Raw genomic sequence first — 18,938 nt, 5'->3', positions numbered from 1 at the left:
ACAAAAATAAAAAAAAAAAATAAAAAAGACAATAAAATTAAACATCATCATCACTACTAAAATTCTTACCATTCCTGTGGCCCTCCACATCGTTTTATTCGGCCCGCGAAAGCAAAGCAAGTATCTCAAGTATCATGATGCTTGCTAAAGTCCGAACCAAAATTTCAAAATGCAGTATGTAAATCACAACATCTATTACTGTAGCCAGTAACATTATTAGCGCTACTATGATGACCATTTTGTGTTTGGGAGCCTTTTACTGAGCGAGTTGATTGCTCTGTAACCACAAAGGGACATAAGTCTTCATGTGCCGGTCCCAAGCCCGGATAAATACAGAGGGTTGTGTCAGGAAGGGCATCCGACGTAAAAGCTTGGCCAAAACAAACATGCGTATCATACCTCTGAAGATGGAGGTTACTGATTCGCTGTGGGGTCGTGAAGGGAAAAGCCGAAATGAAAAGAAGAAGATAACCAACATTGTAACTACTTCTTTCCACTACTTCTACCTCCGTTACCACTACTATACGTGAAATACTACAATTATTGTAGAATGACCCAAACAAACACCAGACATTGTATTACCAAAATTGACAATTCCTAGTAATTACTTTTACTATTACTTTTTCCACTGCAAGTATTACCCCAATTGCTAATATTACTCCACAAATGGCACAACTTTCTCTCCCACCATGACAAGCACTAGTACACTGGTGTCAAAGTCAAGGCCAGATGTGGCCCTCCACATCGTTTTATTCGGCCCGCGAAAGCAAAGCAAGTATCTCAAGTATCATGATGCTTGCTAAAGTCCGAACCAAAATTTCAAAATGCAGTATGTAAATCACAACAACAGTCATTATTTTTGACTTTAGATGAAAACTAGTCATTCATTAATTTGTTGTGCGCTCTGTATTTCTAACATTCTAACGACTTCCCCAAATTCATAACGGCCCCTGAGAGGAAACTGTAACTACAATGTGGCCCGCGGCAAAAAATGAGTGTGACACCCTTGTACTAGTAACTACATGTTTTTTTGCATTGGAGTCAGTCAGACAATTTTAATGATCTGCCAATACCAAGTCCTCATCCAATATCTTAGAAAAACATTCAAGAGAAAAAAAGACAATGATTTAATATTGCTGGTGGAGCAGCGATTCAAACCAAGTTAAACATTTGATTCCCTTTTCCTTTTAATCATTTTTTCAGGTGTGGTATTTAATTAGTGTTAAACAAAGTTCTTTCAATTCCACCACATGAAATGCTCAATTTGCACACAGTGCAAGTTGCTGTTTCACTAAGTCCACTTTCCAAATGAAAATATTTCCATACTGCTACTACTACGCGTCATTTCCGCAGTTTCGGCTCTGTTGCTAAAACATATTTTGTTATCATTTGGCAATATCCGTATAACTGGTCTACATTGGTGCTTTACAGGCCCCACCAAGGATAACAATCTCAAATCACCACTGGTAGTATGATTGTAAATGCTTTATGTTATGCGTTCTGCTGTATTGCCGTTAGTTTATAGGAAACGTTCTGTAAAGCTCTACAGCTGTTGTGAAAGCGCCAAATAAATAAAGATGGATTGGATTGTAAAAGCGAAGCAAAAGCATTTTCTGTACTTAGCGCTAGCAGAAAATCAGGCACTCCAATTTGTAAAGTGAAATTAGTCTCAGCCCCACGTGTCACGCAACAAAACGATGATTGATTCATGATTTTGTTACGATAGACTTTGGGTTCAGGTCTTAACTGTCAACAACGGAAGAGCGGCAATTTTCTGTTCTTATTGCCCTCGCTAACAGTTTATGCCTTGACCACTCAGTTAAAGTAGCAAATCAGACCTCAAGGTTTATTTGTGGTTGTGGGAAGACAACAAAAAAAAAATCACGATTTCCCATTAAAACCAATCATGTGTTTTTCTGCTAGCATGCCTCTCTCATGGGTGCATAGAAAGGACAAGGAATGATTATGTTAGAGTACACTAAGTTTTAATTAAGTCCAGGAGGTTTACAGCATGGGAGAACACAAAAGTGATATTATTTCAACTTTTTTCCCTGTCTCAGTTTTCATCCTCAGTTGACCAGATTAAATGGATTAATTAGGCAAAGTGGAACCTTGATTCCCCTCATTAAAGGCATATCAAAGGGAAGCACTTCATGTTGGGGCCAAAAAACATCCAGCATGGCAAAAACCAACACAAATAAACAAATTGTGTTGAACAAGACCACGAATAATGATAGATAGATAGATAGATAGATAGATAGATAGATAGATAGATAGATAGATAGATAGATAGATAGATAGATAGATAGATAGATAGATAGATAGATAGATAGATAGATAGATAGAGATAGATAGATAGATAGATAGATAGATAGCGGTAGCAAGCTAAGTTGCTATGTAGCTTACTAAATAGCTAGCTAAATAGCTTGATACTGTAGGTAGCTAGCTAGGGTTTAACAGGGTCACATTGATAAATTGTAGCTAGGTAGCTAAAGTAGCTTGCGAGCTAGCTAGGCAGATAGCTTGCTAAAAGGATAGCGAACAAGCTAGAGAGCTTTAGATAGACATCTAAATGGATGGATGGATGGATAGATGGATAGGTGGATAGATGGATAGATAATCTGAGTTGTGTTTGCAAAGACACCCTTGGAAGAAGTCTGAATATCAATACAAATAATACAAATATGAAAACAAAATGCCTTGAGTAATCAACTTGCGAATTCATCGGTTCACCCCCCCCTCCCGAGTACAAGGTTAAATATTATTTTTTTGCACAGCTTCTGAATCTTTGAAGCACCTGTTTAAGACACACCAGGGCAAAAATGCGCTCTAATCAGCATGCCAAAATGCCAGACAATTTGAGGGGTTGTACCTTGACTCAAGGCTCCCTGTTCGGAATTGTTATCCTAAATGGACCAACCACGGCTCTGAGCCACATGATCTGCGGTCAAGTGCCGGAAAAGTCCAATAACGTTCGGAATTCCCTCATCCGCTACACATGACTCCAATTATAGGCCTCAGATTTGCTTGGAACAGGATCGACTGATTGAAAAGCACCTTGTGTTGAGTCGTGTGGGTTCAGTGAGAGATAAAAGGGACCGGGTATCAACATGCCCATGCACACACACGTGCAAACACAAAAGGTTTAGTCCGCAGTAAGCCACACGCATGTTCACAGACCGATTTCATGCACTGTGCATGTGGGTGAAACCTGAGAGCACCGACCACTTGCTGCGTCATCACTTTCCTGCAGAAAACAAGAGAAAGGCATGAGAGAAGAAGAACGAAGAAGCAGCCAACCACCAACCTGCAGAAGCCACGTTCGCACCACAGTCAAGATTGGAATAAGACATACTTTCACTGGCCTATTACGTGGTTTTCATATTAGTTGGGTTTGGTGGCCTGGAATGGCCAAAATGATCCAGTTTATTTCAGCTTGTCACTAAACTGTTTGGTAAATTGAACCCTGGTCTGGTGGAGGATGAACGTCACATGGCAAAAGTTCCATCGGCAAATTTGAGTTACACCTCTGTTGTGTCATATTATCATACCTGTCATACGGCCGTATTTTGCCATATTCTATAGGATTCTTGCACATTTTTAGATGTGTACGGTATACAAGGAAGTTTGAATGGGAAATACAAAAATTGTTAAATATAATTTTGAGATATTTTCCATTCTGTTTCCGTCATTAAAAATTAACAGTAATGTTAATTTTTAACAAATATCGCTACTCATAAAGTCGAAAAGTCTCAAGAAGAAACTAAAGTTCCGAGAAGAAATGAAATTTCCGAGAAGACAAGTTCCGGTCAAGTGGAATTTTATTTTGAAATCGGTTAAATTAATCATTTTACTGTGTTTTTTTCGCCATAATATCAATCTTTTTTTAATAAACATTTTACATTGTAAGAACAGAAATTCCAGTTCCTATTTTGCTGTGGATAAATTCAATTTGTCAAGAGCAAAAAAAAGCCACAATGCTCTACAACAAAGAACAAACATGATAATTGCTAGATATATGTTGTAACTTGTTAAAAGCATTAATGTTTCCATGTGAAATTTTGTTAATACAATTGCGCAATGAAATATTACACACGCGTTTCTCAGTAAGTAAGGAAAAATTGAGCCGTTGGTCAGGTCACAGTGTCTCGTAGCTTGACAGGTATATATTACATTATTTTGACTTCACAATGGCACCGCAAATGTGGGTGCCTATACAGCAGCTCCTATATTTGTTCTTCTACTTATTCATTTTCTTTTCCTCTTCTTTGCTTCTGTAAATTGGGAATTTCTCCAATGTGAAACGAATAAAGCTTATCTTATCTCATCTCAATGTGGCATTGTAAACCGAGGACGACCAGTAGCCTCCTCAAAATCAGGATCCTCCAAAAGGTGGAATATTCCAACATCTGTGTGGCATTTCACGCAGCAAACCATAACACTGCTCTCAACACAAAAGGGCAGGAGAAGTGACTGAGCAATGTAAAACTTTATAGCCCTCTCTCACCTTTTTGCAAGTCAACATTTAAGAGGTCTCTTCCCAACACTTACCTCGACCGAGGTTGAATCGATTTCAGCACAATATATACCGAGCAGTAAATGTGACAAAAAGGCACATACAGTAAATCCTGTCTTGAAGAGGTTGTATACAAAGGCCTGGAGATCATGCCAATGAATTCTCCAGATAAGTCAAAGCCTTTGAAGGTCACCTAATGGCCACGACGATTCTTGTAAAATGGCACAATTGAAGCATTTAGCCTTAAAGGACAACCAACACCATTTTTTTGTTTCCTAACTGATATCAGAAAAACGTTTTATAGCATTAAAATACCCAAAACACGCAGGCAGATATTTTTAGTCAAATGCAAAACACCAATGAAAATGACTTAAAGTGTCCCATAACTACTTCAAAATGACCTCAGAAAGTTTCCGTTTCAGAAGGTCCCGCCCCCTTGTTCGTGATGTCACGCCAGGACAACTTGCCTTGCTCGAGAATCAAAACAAGGGCTTCAAGGGCTACTCATCCAGTTTTGAATATGATTCAAATAGTTCTGAAGAGTAAAGCATAAATGTTTGCAATCGATTAAAGAAGTCCGTCCTGTATCATTTTGAGGCGTTTGGACTCCAATGTAGCTCCCCGAAAATGCACAAGATGGCGCCCAAGCTCCATTGGAAATAGGCTGATTTGTCTGCTGGGAATTTGTGTCAACTAGTATTCAATAATCTTGTTGCAACACACAACGATTCACCATGGCGTTATGTGTTTTCCTTCTAATTTCGCCATCAACACGGATCAACACAATGTTTTCAGACCAAACAAAGTACCCAAAATGCATTGTGTGTCGCTTTCTCGGTCAGGGGCGTTCCAGACGTGACATCACGTCTGGAATCGTCACCAACTCGAAAACAAGACTTCCTGAATATTCAGCGCGAGTCTTAAAACGTAAACTATAGCTATATGCGGTGGAATCTTTGTAAAATACGCTCAGTATAAGTCATTTCAAGTGATTTTACAAATTATGGACACAACTTGTCTGGAGGTGTCGGTTGTCCTTTAAAGGTGCAATGCCAGGATGGTATTACCAAGGTTATAACATATCTGGCATGAGATGTTCAAATACTTTGATAAACTATGTCCAAGGACTGAGTAGTGGCACGCAAAGAATCTTACAGGCCGGTGATGTACTCTTGGAAAGAAAAAAAAAAAGAAGAAGGACATATTCCAAGGTATCTGCAAATTAATTACTGTTGGTGGTTATCCCAATGCATTTTAATCCCTGATGGTGTTGACTCTTCTCATACTGGGAATCTACCTGCCTAGTACCTTGTGGCCAATAGGAAAGCACAAATAACCACAACAAACTATGCTGAGAATGGACATAAGTTGGTCCATCTTGAGTGATGCACATCTACGTCACCAACATGGTCAACTTTGACAATTTTCCTTTCTTTGCATTCAAGGTCAGGAAAGGTCCGATAGCTCGGAATGATTATTTCGTGCAAAATAAAAACAACTTTTTTGAAAAGGAAAAAAATGAGAATTCCCAAGCCCGATAAATACAGAGGGTTGTGTCAGGAAGGGCATCCGACGTAAAAGCTTGGCCAAAACAAACATGCGGATCAAACCTCTCAAGATAGAGGACACTGATTTGCTGTGGCGACCCCTTGAAGGGAAAAGCCGAAAGGAAAAGAAGAAGAGAATTGCAAAGGAGAACGGGAAGGGAGAAAAAAAGAAAGGGACAAGCGACCCACGGTAGAGAAGGAGGAAAAAGCCACAGTGGCTCGAGTGCACCGAAAATAGCCGCTCAAGCACAGGGAGGAGCAGAAGGAAGAGGTTGTGAAAAGAGAGAACCAAAACTCCAAATGGGCAGCAGAACTCTTTGTCCACATGTGACTCAGCCCAGCTGGTTGGCAGAAACAACACAAAGAATTTCTTGGTAAATATTGGGGTGAAAAAACACTACTGGTTCAACAACTGAGCGGTTCGTCCTTGCAACGATGGTTCCCAGTATGTGCAATTCAAGACATTATGCAGCGTGGATAAAAAGCACATTAGGAGAAAGCAGAGAAGACACGCTACATATATGACGGAGCGCAGTTAGTCTAGAATTAAACAGGCCTGTAATTAGAAGGAGCAACTTGGACAACTCCGTGAGAGTGAGTCACAAAAAAAATCAAAATTGCATCAAAGACTCCAACTTAAATTAGGAATAAAAAAAATAAAAAAACACACATGGATGTCTCTACGCTGTAATTTTCACCTCCGCATTGGTACTGCCATGCAGAGCTTTCTTTAATGACCTGGTGATCATGTTATAGAGTGCGTGGTTTTGTTTTATCGAGGGCTCCATTGCTTTGACAAAGGAACTTGAAATCTATTGTAACGTGTCATTTGTTCATTCATCTGTTGAGTTTTAGCGATCGGCCATTGGAGCATCTTTCTGCTGACTTTGAGTAAAAGAGTGAGTACATGGACAGATGACCTAAAATGGCAGCTTGAAACCAATCCGTATGAGAAGAAAGGAGCGTTATTAGCGAAGAGCGCCGATGCGTATGTGGAACTGTCGCGGCTTGGAATTGAAGCGCATTTACGTGGGAAAAGGACACGATCTCTTTTCATGAATGGATGCTACAGCTTTGTGTTTGCTTTCAAGGTTTAGCTTGTACCAGATGTGCACATTCCACCATGACATCCCTGATCCACTGGTGTAAAGGACGCTTTGATCCTTTCCTCTTTCATCGAGAACTGCTTCATACAACAAAGAGTGTGCAGAAAGTGCTTAAGATTGAATCTGTCTTTTGTGTTGTGTCACTTTAGTTGTTATTTAGTTTTTTTGGTTGTTGTTTTGACTTCGAGATGGCGCTGCAAGAGTGGCTGCCTTTACAGTAGGTCCTGTATTTTTTTTTCTACTTCATCCTTTCCTTTCATTACTTTGCTGCTGTGAAATGTAAATTTCTGCGAGACTAATAAAGTCTGCAAGACTAATAAAGGCGAACCCAATCCAAAACCAATCAAAATTCCCTGTAAGTTTCCGATATACTTGCCCATCAAAGTTCATGCTGCTAAACTGAAAATCAGATGAATTACCAAGGGGAGTTCTTCAAAATTCTCAGTAGTGAAGGTAGACTCACCATCCATGGCATGTCGCAACATCTGCAGTTTCCTCTGCCGCTCCTTGATGCGGTCATAGGGACCGGGCAGGCCCGACCCAACCGACGGTGTCGAGAGGTGATGGACATTTCGGGTCTTTAGCCCACCAAATTCATAATAGTGAGAGTCCCTCTCTACGGATGCGCCGAACGGCGATTTCATCCTGCCAACAGTTTGTGTGGTTAATGCGTTGCTGCCTCGGCGTGCGTCCTCCAAAGCTCCGAAACGAAGGGCCTCCGGGTCGATACAGGCCAAGTCCACAGAGGACGCCCAGGTCTTCCTGGCCTGTGCCGCCCTCAGGTCTGTGCTGAGGAAGGGTAAAGACCTACGGTCCAGTTCCACGGGTCGGCCTTTTTGCTGGGGGTGAAGTGGGTGCAGGTAGGGGTAGGAATGCTGATGTTGGAGTGAAACAAACGTGGGGCACATTTCGCCAGGACATTCCGAGTCGGGGTGATAGTCACAGTGAGCGTAGTGAAGGGCAGCTCCTTCATCCACCCTCATGATGTCATGCACCGGCAAGGACCCCATGGAGCGACTGAGGCCCCGGTTGAGAGAGCTTTGCTCTTGAGTCCTGGCCCGATAACGCTCCAGCACCCTGGGGGCTGCACTCCGTCCTAGAAGGACGTCAAAAGAAAAGTTCAATTTCAGAATCAAGCAACAAATTAACACATTTAGAATTTCACAGATAATACGGCAGTTTAACTCATTCACTGCCAGACGATGTGCAAAAATGTGTCCACTCCAGTGCCAGGGTTTTTGTCATTTACACTCGAACTGCAGGACCAACAGAATATGTATTAGGTTTTAGGACTACATAACAATTCATTCCAGTGTTAGAAACCTTAGAGTTTCTTGGTAAATTAGAAAAAAAAAAAAAAGAGTTATATGGGTGTGGCGTTATATGAGCTTGAAATGGGGGTGGCTGTAAAAAAATACAATACATACTGATTTATATAGCGCTTTAACAACAGCTAAAGCTGTAACAAAGCACTAACATAGAAAAAAGGCACATACAGCCCCCTTGTGGAAGGGAAAAAAAACATTGCCAGAGGTCAGATCAGTGCTTTATCGGCACCACCCGCAACAAAAAAACCAAACCCGAACAAATTTGGAAATGGCGCACAGCGTCACACTTATCAATTCCCAAATAAATTCGGGAATGAGTTAAAAACGGTAAGGATGTAACCTTCATAGTCAAACACACTGAAGAAAGGCTTTATTTAAAGAAGAGAAAACAATCAAGCTGCACAAACCAATGAGAGATTTTCGCCCAGTAAGCATCCAAAGGATTACTTCTCCAACATGCTTTTTTGTTGGTCTTTTTTTTCTTGTGGACCAATGATGGCAAAAAGGAAGCATGTAAGTAAGTGTCTTCAAAATCACACTGAGATTGCCCCATGTGTGGTGCTGTTTAGGTTATCCGGTAGCATCTACCAATTGATGTGATTAAAATTTCCATGAAAGGAGGCGTTCATTTCGAGAATGTTATGTCAAAATGCGACCTCGGTGGCAGCGAATAAGCTCTATTTCCAGCACGAATGATTCTCATAAAGATCTTTTTTTTTAACGTTAGTTTCTCATCATAAATGTCTTCACGTGGATTGTGAGATAACAAAGGGCGATTTCTAGTTGTTCGAAAATACAGCCTTTCTAAGAACAAGGAAGCTTACAAAGTCCCCAAGGCAGAATGTAATTCATTGCGCAGGACAATCAACAACATGTGAACAGCGATTCAGATAAAGGATGGTTTGCTGCTGCCTGAGAAGATACTTAAGAACTAAGTGTAGACTCTTTCCCCCGCGGCTACTCACTGTTCATTCACAGAAACTAAACGTGGACACAAACAGCAGCGCAAGCAGCAGCCTCAGGGCACTTCGAAATATGCATCTCTAATCAATGCCATGCCACGCTTACATAATCGGGATGGGGGCCATGTTTTGCATGCTCCCTCTCCCTTTTCCGTGGGTCTGGAAACATGTTCTCAGAAAACCACCGGTAGGATTTGGTTATACTTTCCAATATCAAAGCCTGATCCTGGACGGACCTCGAGAAATTGCACTCATTTTACGTGGAAAATGAGCGTGCAACTGGGACAAGCGTGATCTAACATTTTTATTCATTCCACTTCTGTTAAGAATTACCTACTAGACACAGCATACAACTAAACTAACCTTGTTAAAGTGTACTAACACGAGTTCGAGTGATTTGGGGTACAAATCAGAATGGGTGATTCCAAGAAAAATGAATCATCATCAGGATAACAGAGCCTTTACACAAACGCAGCTCTTTTGTTCATCTTGGTTTACGTTACCTGAAGGCAAGCCTTTCCCCCTCAACCTCTCCCGAATTTCCTTACTCCGCTCAGGAAGAGACTCTCTGTCGGTAAGCAGACCGTCCAGCTGAGGCAGAAAGAAAACACAAATCTGTCGTTTTAAATCGTCACGTAGGAAAAAAAGACAGCTTTTGCATTACATTGAGTGCTTGACATGCTGATATTCAGCTTGGTTCAACGAACTAATGAACGAACTAACTAACCAACTAAACAACCAAACAACCAACTAAATAAATAAAATGAACAAATACATAAATTCATCAATAAAATACATTATCATTGCAGCGAGACCGAGACTGGTTGAATTTTTTTTAAAAAAGGAAAATAAACCCGACAAGATAGCTCCATGCTAAAAATCGCTGTCCTATCGTCAAAGTAAATTCTAAACCACAGGTGTCAAAGTCGAGGTCAGGGGGGGCAAATCTGGTCCACCACATCATTTTATTCGGCTCGTGAAAGCAAATCAACCATGTCAAGTTCCATGATGCTTGCTAGAGTCTGAAGCAAAATGTCAAATTGTCCCATGTAAACCACAATAACAGTCATTATTTTTTACTTCAAATTTGAAAACTAGTCATTTATCAATTTGTTGTTCGCTCTGTATGTAATATGTGGAGGGGATTAAAGATTCTAATGGCTTCCCCAAATTCATAACGCCCCTCAAGAGGAAATCATAACTATGTCTTCTTGTTTTCCTTTCGGCTTTTCCCTTCAGGGTCACCACAGCGAATCAGTGTCTTTTGACCCGCGGCAAAAAATTAGTTTGACACCCTTGTTCTAAAATAATCCTTCTAAGGGAAATCTAAATTAAATAAAATGAAGCAATTGCTTTGTGAAAGAACATACCTGGGAAAGGCTCCCGAGCACCAAGCGTACCAGTTTCCGAACATATGAAAATGGAGGGTCACAAGTGGAGTTTCGAATATGTTTGCTGCAGATGTCCAGCACCGTACGCAATGACATTCGGCTCAGTGTGACATCATCGCACATGTTGAGGAGCAGGCTGTTTAGGTGTTCCCCCAACTTCATAGGCTACACGGTGACACAAAGTTAAGTCAAAAAAGGTTACATGCAGAGGAATTTTGATTCACCTACCTGGCTTTGGGGTATCTCGTAATCCGCTCCCCAGTAGAGGGTCATTCCCAAAGAGTACATGTGCATCTGGGAAAGAGAACAGATATGATTATAACAAGGACACTGGATAACAAACGTGAAAAATGCAAACAGGTAGATTAAGTCCCGTGGTCTAAATAAAGGCGTAAAAATGTTCAATTCTTGCTATTTTGGAATTGGCACGATCCTCAAAAAGGAAATGGAGGACATCCCCCCTTCCTCTACTTTCTTTCTCCTGTTACTCAGCGGTGGAAAAAAATTACTTCCCCTCAATGTTAGTTTTGGTGGATGAAAGAATAACTTTGCAAAAGCCAAAAAATGTAGCAGAACTATTCAAGGCCGGAGCATACATTTAAAAACGCAGTTTTTAAATGTGTACAGTCTCTGAAAATGTTGACGTTGAATAAAGACAGCAAAGTGAAAGGTGCATTGAGAGGAAAACTTGGATCAACAGTCGACCGTGAGTGAAAATAGGGGTGGTTGTGTGTGGGGATTAGATTTTCAAGCCCTGAAATAAAGCCTCCAGGGTCGAGCAGAAACAAGACTAGCGGTGGAAAACTGACTCAGCAAAAAAGTGTGGTGAGGTCTGCGGGACCGTGCCGGAGTGGGGAATGCAGTTATACAAGCTTTCAGCTCCTCTAGCGGAAGCAAATGCTCTCATAGAAGGGGGGTGTGGATTAGGGGAGAAAAAAAAAACTTTGTCGTCGTCAACTGTTGAAAATGCAGATATGATTTTTTTTTCAAACGTGTTGTATCGCCCATGGAAACACATATGCCACAAGGCAGTAAGATTGAACTGTTTCCCCAAAACAATAACGATGTAAAAAGAATTGCGAAAATCACTGAAAATATATCAGAAAATAATGAAAATAATAATATAAATAAAAGTAATAACAAATAATACATAATTATACAGAACAATGAAACACAATAACAAAATAATTAGAAAATGTTCAGGAAAAAAATTTAGTGCAATTTGGCCTTCCTACATTTTGACCATGGCCCACCATAATTCCAGCTGAGGACCGTCACTCCTCAGCTGGAGGTCCAAAACCACACCCAGGGAAGGTGAGCCTCAACTGGCCACAGTCCCTCCCAGGGTTCAACCGTCCTTGAAGGTCCTGCCTGGACTATAGCCAATGTAGCACAAGGCAAAGTGAGCTAAGTCTAGCCACAGTTTCTCTCAAGGCTTAGCCACCCTTGACATTTTAAAGATGTACGAGTTCTGTATGTGTTCGTTTACAGCACATGTGTCCAATTCAAGGCTCGGGGGCCGAATCTGGTCCGCCACATCATTTTATTCGGTCCGCGAAAGCAAATCAAACTTGTGAAATTCCATGATGCTAGCTAATGTCTGAACAAAAATTTCAAATTGGCCCACCCATGTAAACCACCATAACAGTGAGTATTTTTTTACTTCAAATTTAAGAACTAGTTATTCATTAATTTGTTGTGCGCTCTATATGTTATCTGTGGATGGGACGAAACAATCTAATGGCTTCCCCAAATTCATAAAGGCCCTCCAGAGGAAACCGGAACTACAATGTCGACCGCAGCAAAAAATGAGTTTGACACCCTAAATTTAGAGAGATAAAATGTCCTTTTATGTCTTGATCGGCGAAGAATAAAATAAAAATAAATAAATAAAACGTCTGGTCATCACGGCAATAATACAGTCATGACAGTAGTGATGACTTGATGTTTGACCAGTTTGAACAAAAATAATGGCGTGACTATTTTTTTTGGGTAATGCAACTTGATTTAATTCTTTCCACCGACCAAAAGTAACTCATGTGGGACTTGACACTTGCACATGTGACTTGGGTGTGTACATAAGCATTTAATTTACCTGCCAATCACAATATGCTGGTAAGGATATTCAAAGTTCATTTCTGATTCTTAAAAAAAATCATCAATAATAATACAATGACAAAAAAACGAAGCATCCCCTGAAGACACATTCGGTCAATTTCATGGCTGACAAACAGCGAGGCAATCAATCACATTGAAAATATTTGGGGAAATTAAATTAATTCATAATGCCATAATTTTCCCTCAGAATCAAGTGATTCCATATTTTAAGTTTTCATTTTTGTATAGTTTTTGTGCATTTGAAATGTACATTTCTCCACTGCAAGACTAATAAAGGCAAATCCATCCATCCATTTCTGTAGTCTTCTGCTTTTTTTCTCCCCTTACAAATTTTAACAACCAATTTCATAATTTTTGTCAGGGGTTGTAGAAGTTCCCAGACTTAGGTGTGGCCGTTTAAGCGAGGTATCCCTTGTGTTATGTGTCAAATGTGAAAATGGTATGACGGAATTACTTGCGGTTAGGTGGTCAAACTTTTGAAATATGATATGTCTGTGGTGACATTTGCCAAACACTTGGTCAAGATGTTTAGCTTGGACTTCTGACATGGCCGCTGAAATACTAAACACTCACGACTTGCTGGGGCAAATGTTTTTGTACCTTTTCTATATCGGAGACAGACGTAAGGGAACTCCCCTCCAGAACTTCAGGAGCTGTAAAGGCTTTCAGGTCCTGTTGAGTGACGTACTCGCTTGTGAAGGAGATGTTGCCTGAGGGCATGAGCAGGAGCGACCACGGGGAAATGATGAAGCCCATCGCAGAGGGGTCTGAGGAGAGCGGGGGCAGTAGAGGAACAGACAATTGACCCACAAAAGATAAAATCAGGACGTCAAATGCATCCAATTAGGCAAAATTCCAATCCTTTGTAACAAACACGGTGTGATAAGGTGAATCAGTGCAACAAAGCTCAGAGATTATCATGTTTCATCTAAACATTTGTAGCCCGAACGAGACTGTTGAGGAAATTCAAGATGGAGGACGTAAACAAACAGGCTGCGAGAAAATAACTGTTGCGAGCACAGAGCAACGGAGGAATGGCCTTTGGGAAAAATTGACTTTTTTCTGACCAAGCCTCAGCCAGCGCCACGGTTAGAGACTGCTTTAAAAATATACAAAGGAATGTTTGAGCAGAGCTGCGAAAATTCTTTTCTTCAAAGTGATACGAAAACATAGGAGAGGTGCATAAAAAAATTAAAAATATATTAAAAAAAATCTTTATAATATATATATATATACGTATATATATATTTTTTTTTTTTAACGACAAAAAAATTATACACATAACCCAACTTGTAACGTTGTCTTTCCGAAAGCTGGAATTTCTTAGGTAAATATAAGTTTCCTGTTTAAAACTACTTTGATCGTTATTAGGGGGATAAAAGATTCCTGCTCAGATCAACGTGCTAGGACGCTACCTGATGATACATTATTTGATAATTATATGATTAGTGGTCTTCTTTACTTCTAGTTTTCTTATTAAAACAGTTTTTTTAACCAAGGACTAAGAGAGGCGGGGTACACCCAATACTCGTCCCCAGTCACTCGTAAGGCATATACGCAGACGGAATACAATACATATTGATTTATATCATGCTTTAACAATAGCTGAATCAGTAACAATCAAGTCATAATAATGCTCAGTCCAATTCCAAAGAGGACAAGTGAGTTTTGAGGCAGGTTTTAAAGATGGCCAGCGAGGGAGCTTGCCAAATGTTCAGAGACAGGTCATTCCAGAGAGTGCAATGGAAAAGGCTTGATCCCCTCTGAGCCTCCGTTTAGTTTTTGGCACATCTAATAATGTCTGGTCAGCAGACCTGAGGCGCTAGGATGGTTTGTAGGGGTGGATGAGCTTGGAGAGGTAAGCAGGAGCGAGGCCATTTAAAGATTTAAAGACAAATAATAACATCTTGAAAATAACTCTAAAATGTATAGGGGCAGTGAACGGATGCCAGAGTAGGAGTTATATGCTCCCTCTTACGAGTACCAGTCAAGAGGCGAGCACCAGCATTCTGGACCACCTGGAGAGGCTTCATGGAGGATTGACTAACTCCAAAGTAAAGCGCATTGCAGTAACAGTCGACATGTGACACGGAAGGATTCACACTCACATTCACATGAAGGGGCAACTTAGAATCTTCAATGAAACTAACAACTATGTTTCAAGGATATGGGAGGAGGCCCGAATACAAAGAAAAAATGATCTAAAGAACAAGAAGATGTTGCAAATATAAATTTCTCCACTGCGAGACTAATAAAGGCAAATCCAATCCAATCCAATCCAAAATCAAACCTTGATCTTGCTAACCACGATATTACCGCACTGTCAATGGCGGAAGAATGTCATACGGTAAGTAATTCCAAATTTTTGTGTCGAAAGCAGAGCTAACATCAAAGAAGAACTAATAGTCAACTCTAACAATAAAATCAGTAGAGTATAAACATTGTCACCAACTACAATGCAGCGATTTGCATACAGGACTAGAGAAATAGTGCCTATTGTTCGTTAAGACTATTCATAGCGTCTCAAAGACGCATGAAGCAACAGTCACGTCAGAGAATGCACAGGTGAGTCATGCAAAAGAGGAATTATTTTCTTTCACAATACAAGGTCATTAGACATTTGAAGATGGTATGTTTTGTTGTTTTAGTCAAGAGGTGATAAGGTTCAAGTGTAGACTGAAAAGCTATTTTTAAAGGCATCCCAGTCAACTAACATGTACTCATACACTCGGGTGAGCCTCAGTTTCGGTCGACTCAAAGTGGCAGTCAAACCAAGCAATCAGCGCGTTGTGTTAAACCGCATTCAGCAACCACAATATTTGATACACAATCTTGTGACGTCAATATACCGTATGTGGAGCATCCGCCCTTCATGGGGAAATTCGCATAAGCTCTTTAAACGAGTCTAGTGCCAAAATGTCATTGTTATTTTAATGTTAACTCTTGGAACGTTTCAAATGTTTTTTTGAAACATTGAAAGATGAAACATGAAACATTGAAAGATGACAGCCATTAACTTCTATTTACGCTTCAATGACAGTTAAGCATTTTTATAAATCAGTCGTGATGAATTTACAATTATGACATTGATAAAAATGGCATTTCAAATTGTATCCTGAAAGTGCGGCGTGATCTTGAAAACGACCACATCCTTATCACAAATCTCTAAAATTTGAATGTGGTCCTCCTGACTTCAAACCGCCACCTCAGCATAAAAACAAAGGCCTCGCTGATAAGGCGAGCGAAAACTCCACGAGACTCAGCGAAAAGCAACCAGCTCAGTCCCATCGTGGATTGAGCGCGTAGAGGGGAAAGAAAGTCAGGCCGGTTAGGGCAGACAGAGACGAAACTGAAACTTTGCAAAGTCATCAAAGCCAGGGTTAGTGTGCCAACATAATCAGGTGCAGCGGAGTTTCATGTGAAGCGGGACAAAACCACCCCAACTATTTTTCTTTTCAACAACATCAAGAAGAGCCAGGACCGCCATGTGCTGTTCGCTGACTCACATCCTGCGCCGTCTACAGACTCAAAAGTTCTTTTCAGTCAGTGTTTCCCTCCAGGCCTGTCGAGCACACCCTTTTGGCTACCAGTAGCCATTTTCCTTGATTTGTCTGTCTGTAAATATACGTGATGTAAACAATTTGATAAATATTTGTTCTTATACAGTGATACCTTGGCTTACGAACATACTTGATTCCTAGACGGTGTGTAAGGCCAAAAGTGTGTATCCCAAAAATTAATTTCCCATAGGAAACTATTAAAATGAGACTAATCCGTTCCCAGGTCCCCATAAAACATACATTTCTACTTTCTAATTTAATAAGCCTTAAAACTATACAAAATATACCTTATTTTATGTATAATAAATGTGCTATGGTATCATAATTAAAGAAATAAACTGTACTGTATAATAAAGTCATTTTATTTACCTTTGTGATGGTCGTTGATGGCTTGATGGAATGGCGTGGCCAGTTTCCTCAGCATTAAACACTTGAGGAACGTAACCTTCTTCTTTCACCATCTTGAGGAATGATCCTTGTAGGTGCTTTCTCTGTGATAATTTTATCTAGTTCCTCATCAATTGTGTTATGTTTAGCTGGGTTGATAGCTTTTTTGCATCAAGTGTACAGATGGCTTGTGCGGCTTGTTTGTGGAGCCAGATTGATGGGATATTTTAACCTTGCAGTCTACACTCTGCCTTTGAACTATCAAAGTTGAAACTATCTCACTGTCGTCTACCTGTCTCTTTAATGTTTAAACCACCCTGCCCCCCACTGCTGCGTTCTAGACCAATCACGTGGCTTTAACCGAAGACTGGGGGCGGGGAATAAAGGACAAAAACAGTCGGCTGCCATTTTGTTGTTAGAAGAACGGGCTCGTTCACCAAGGACACATCACTCATTGAGGCAGCTCCTCGTGTATCCCGAAAAAAGTTTGTATGCCAAGGTAAATTGTTCATAAATTTAACGTTTGTAAACCGAAAGGTGCGTAAGCCAAGGGGTTTGTAAACCAAGGTATAACTGTACTGGTGATTATCAAATACTTGTGACTTGTGAAGTCAGGTTGCTGTTCAGCTGGTACAGTAAGGTTACAAGTTCGTAAAAAGAGAGGCTAACGGGTTTATATTACTAGCACGAGACATGGCTGACGATGATTTTCGCAAGAATTTAAAACATTACAATATTTCTGGCGAAAACTAGCTCATTCTATGCAATCGGAAATGATCGACGAGCCTGCGGCGGTGTTATGACGAGTGTGCAAACAAATGAAGATATGACTCAGGCGAGATGAGAGAACCAAGTCAAAAACTGCGGCCGATAGTTTTATGGACCACAAGGAACTCGACAAAGAGAAAGGTTAAGACTCTGAGACCAATGCAAGTGTGTGTACCAGGTTTGCAATCAAAATGTGAATTTTTAATGGGCATACCTTTGTGAAAAAATTCCTGGAGGCTTTCAGCACTCTGGCTCAGGACCGCCCAGACCTCCTCCTCCTGGAGCGGACCGCCTCGGACCTCCAAGGCTTCTGCCAACGACACGTGCATCTTCCCTGTACGAGTAAAGATGGACAACATGTTGATTTGATGGCGACATTTTTTTTCAGCTTTGTGGTGTAACATGGGAGGAAGGAAGAAATCACTATTGTACCAGGCATAGTTTTATTAAAAGCGTTGGAAATAGAACAACCACAAGCAGATGTTGGATCATTAAATGAAGATTATATTTTCACTAAATAATAAAAATAGAGCCTTCCACTGTGCCGGTTTGAACCACAACCGCAGATAACGTCACACCAGTCACATTCAATGTTGCAAAACTACAACAAATCACAGGGTCCTTCAGACAAACTCACCAGACACCAGAATCTCTGGTGCCTTCAGCAAATTTTAGAAGTTTCGAAATCTTGAGAAATCTCTCAAACCTCAAAAATCAAAATGTTCTCCTGATATTGTAACACTCCTGAAAATTTATTTTAAATCTCAGGAAACATAAACAAATCAAAAACACTCGCCGACAGGGAAAACAATCAAATGACAACAACAGAAAAAAAGTGTTAATTCCTAAGTTATATGGGTCTGGAGTTATCTGATCTTGAAATGGGGGCAGCTGTACAAAATACAGTAAAGTCTCGTTATATCGATATCGGATATATCGATAGTCCCGGTTATATCGATATTTTTTCGGACTCCCTTGAATATCGATATAACGAGACTTTACTGTACTATGTATTGTATTTATTTAGCCCTTTAACAACAACTGAAGCTGTAACAAAGCACTAACATGGACAAAAGGCAAATGCTGCCCCCTGGTGGAAGGAAAAAACATTGCCAGAGGTCTGACCAGTGCATTATCGGCACCCCCCGTGCAAGAAAAACCAAAACCCGAATACATTTGGGAATGGTGCTCCATGTCATCTTTTCAATTCCCTAACAAATTCGGTGATGACAGTGAATGAGTTAAAGTTAAGGAG

At 40.4% G+C, this 18,938-nt stretch overlaps 1 protein-coding gene across 4 annotated transcripts in view; it reads right to left on the bottom strand.

Moving 5' to 3' along the window:
* Positions 1–18,938, bottom strand: part of ptpn13 (protein tyrosine phosphatase non-receptor type 13) — a 54,714-nt gene that overhangs the window by 30,214 nt on the left and 5,562 nt on the right. For all 4 annotated transcript variants that reach the window (XM_089021267.1, XM_089021268.1, XM_089021269.1 and 1 more), the window contains exons 2-7: positions 17,898–18,017; positions 13,569–13,735; positions 11,079–11,144; positions 10,830–11,015; positions 9,963–10,050; positions 7,633–8,265 (exon numbers count right to left, since the gene is read on the bottom strand). In XM_089021267.1, the coding sequence (XP_088877393.1) occupies positions 7,633–8,265; positions 9,963–10,050; positions 10,830–11,015; positions 11,079–11,144; positions 13,569–13,735; positions 17,898–18,012 (1,255 nt within the window). In that variant the 5' untranslated portion in view covers positions 18,013–18,017. The remainder of the gene's footprint in view (positions 1–7,632; positions 8,266–9,962; positions 10,051–10,829; positions 11,016–11,078; positions 11,145–13,568; positions 13,736–17,897; positions 18,018–18,938) is intronic.

The sequence above is a fragment of the Hippocampus bargibanti genome, linkage group LG18 (assembly GCF_051943395.1).
Source record: "Hippocampus bargibanti isolate YZ-2025 linkage group LG18, ASM5194339v1, whole genome shotgun sequence".
Taxonomy (NCBI): domain Eukaryota; kingdom Metazoa; phylum Chordata; class Actinopteri; order Syngnathiformes; family Syngnathidae; genus Hippocampus; species Hippocampus bargibanti.
Note: the sequence above shows the minus strand (reverse complement) of the source record. Positions and strands in the feature narration are given on the sequence as shown.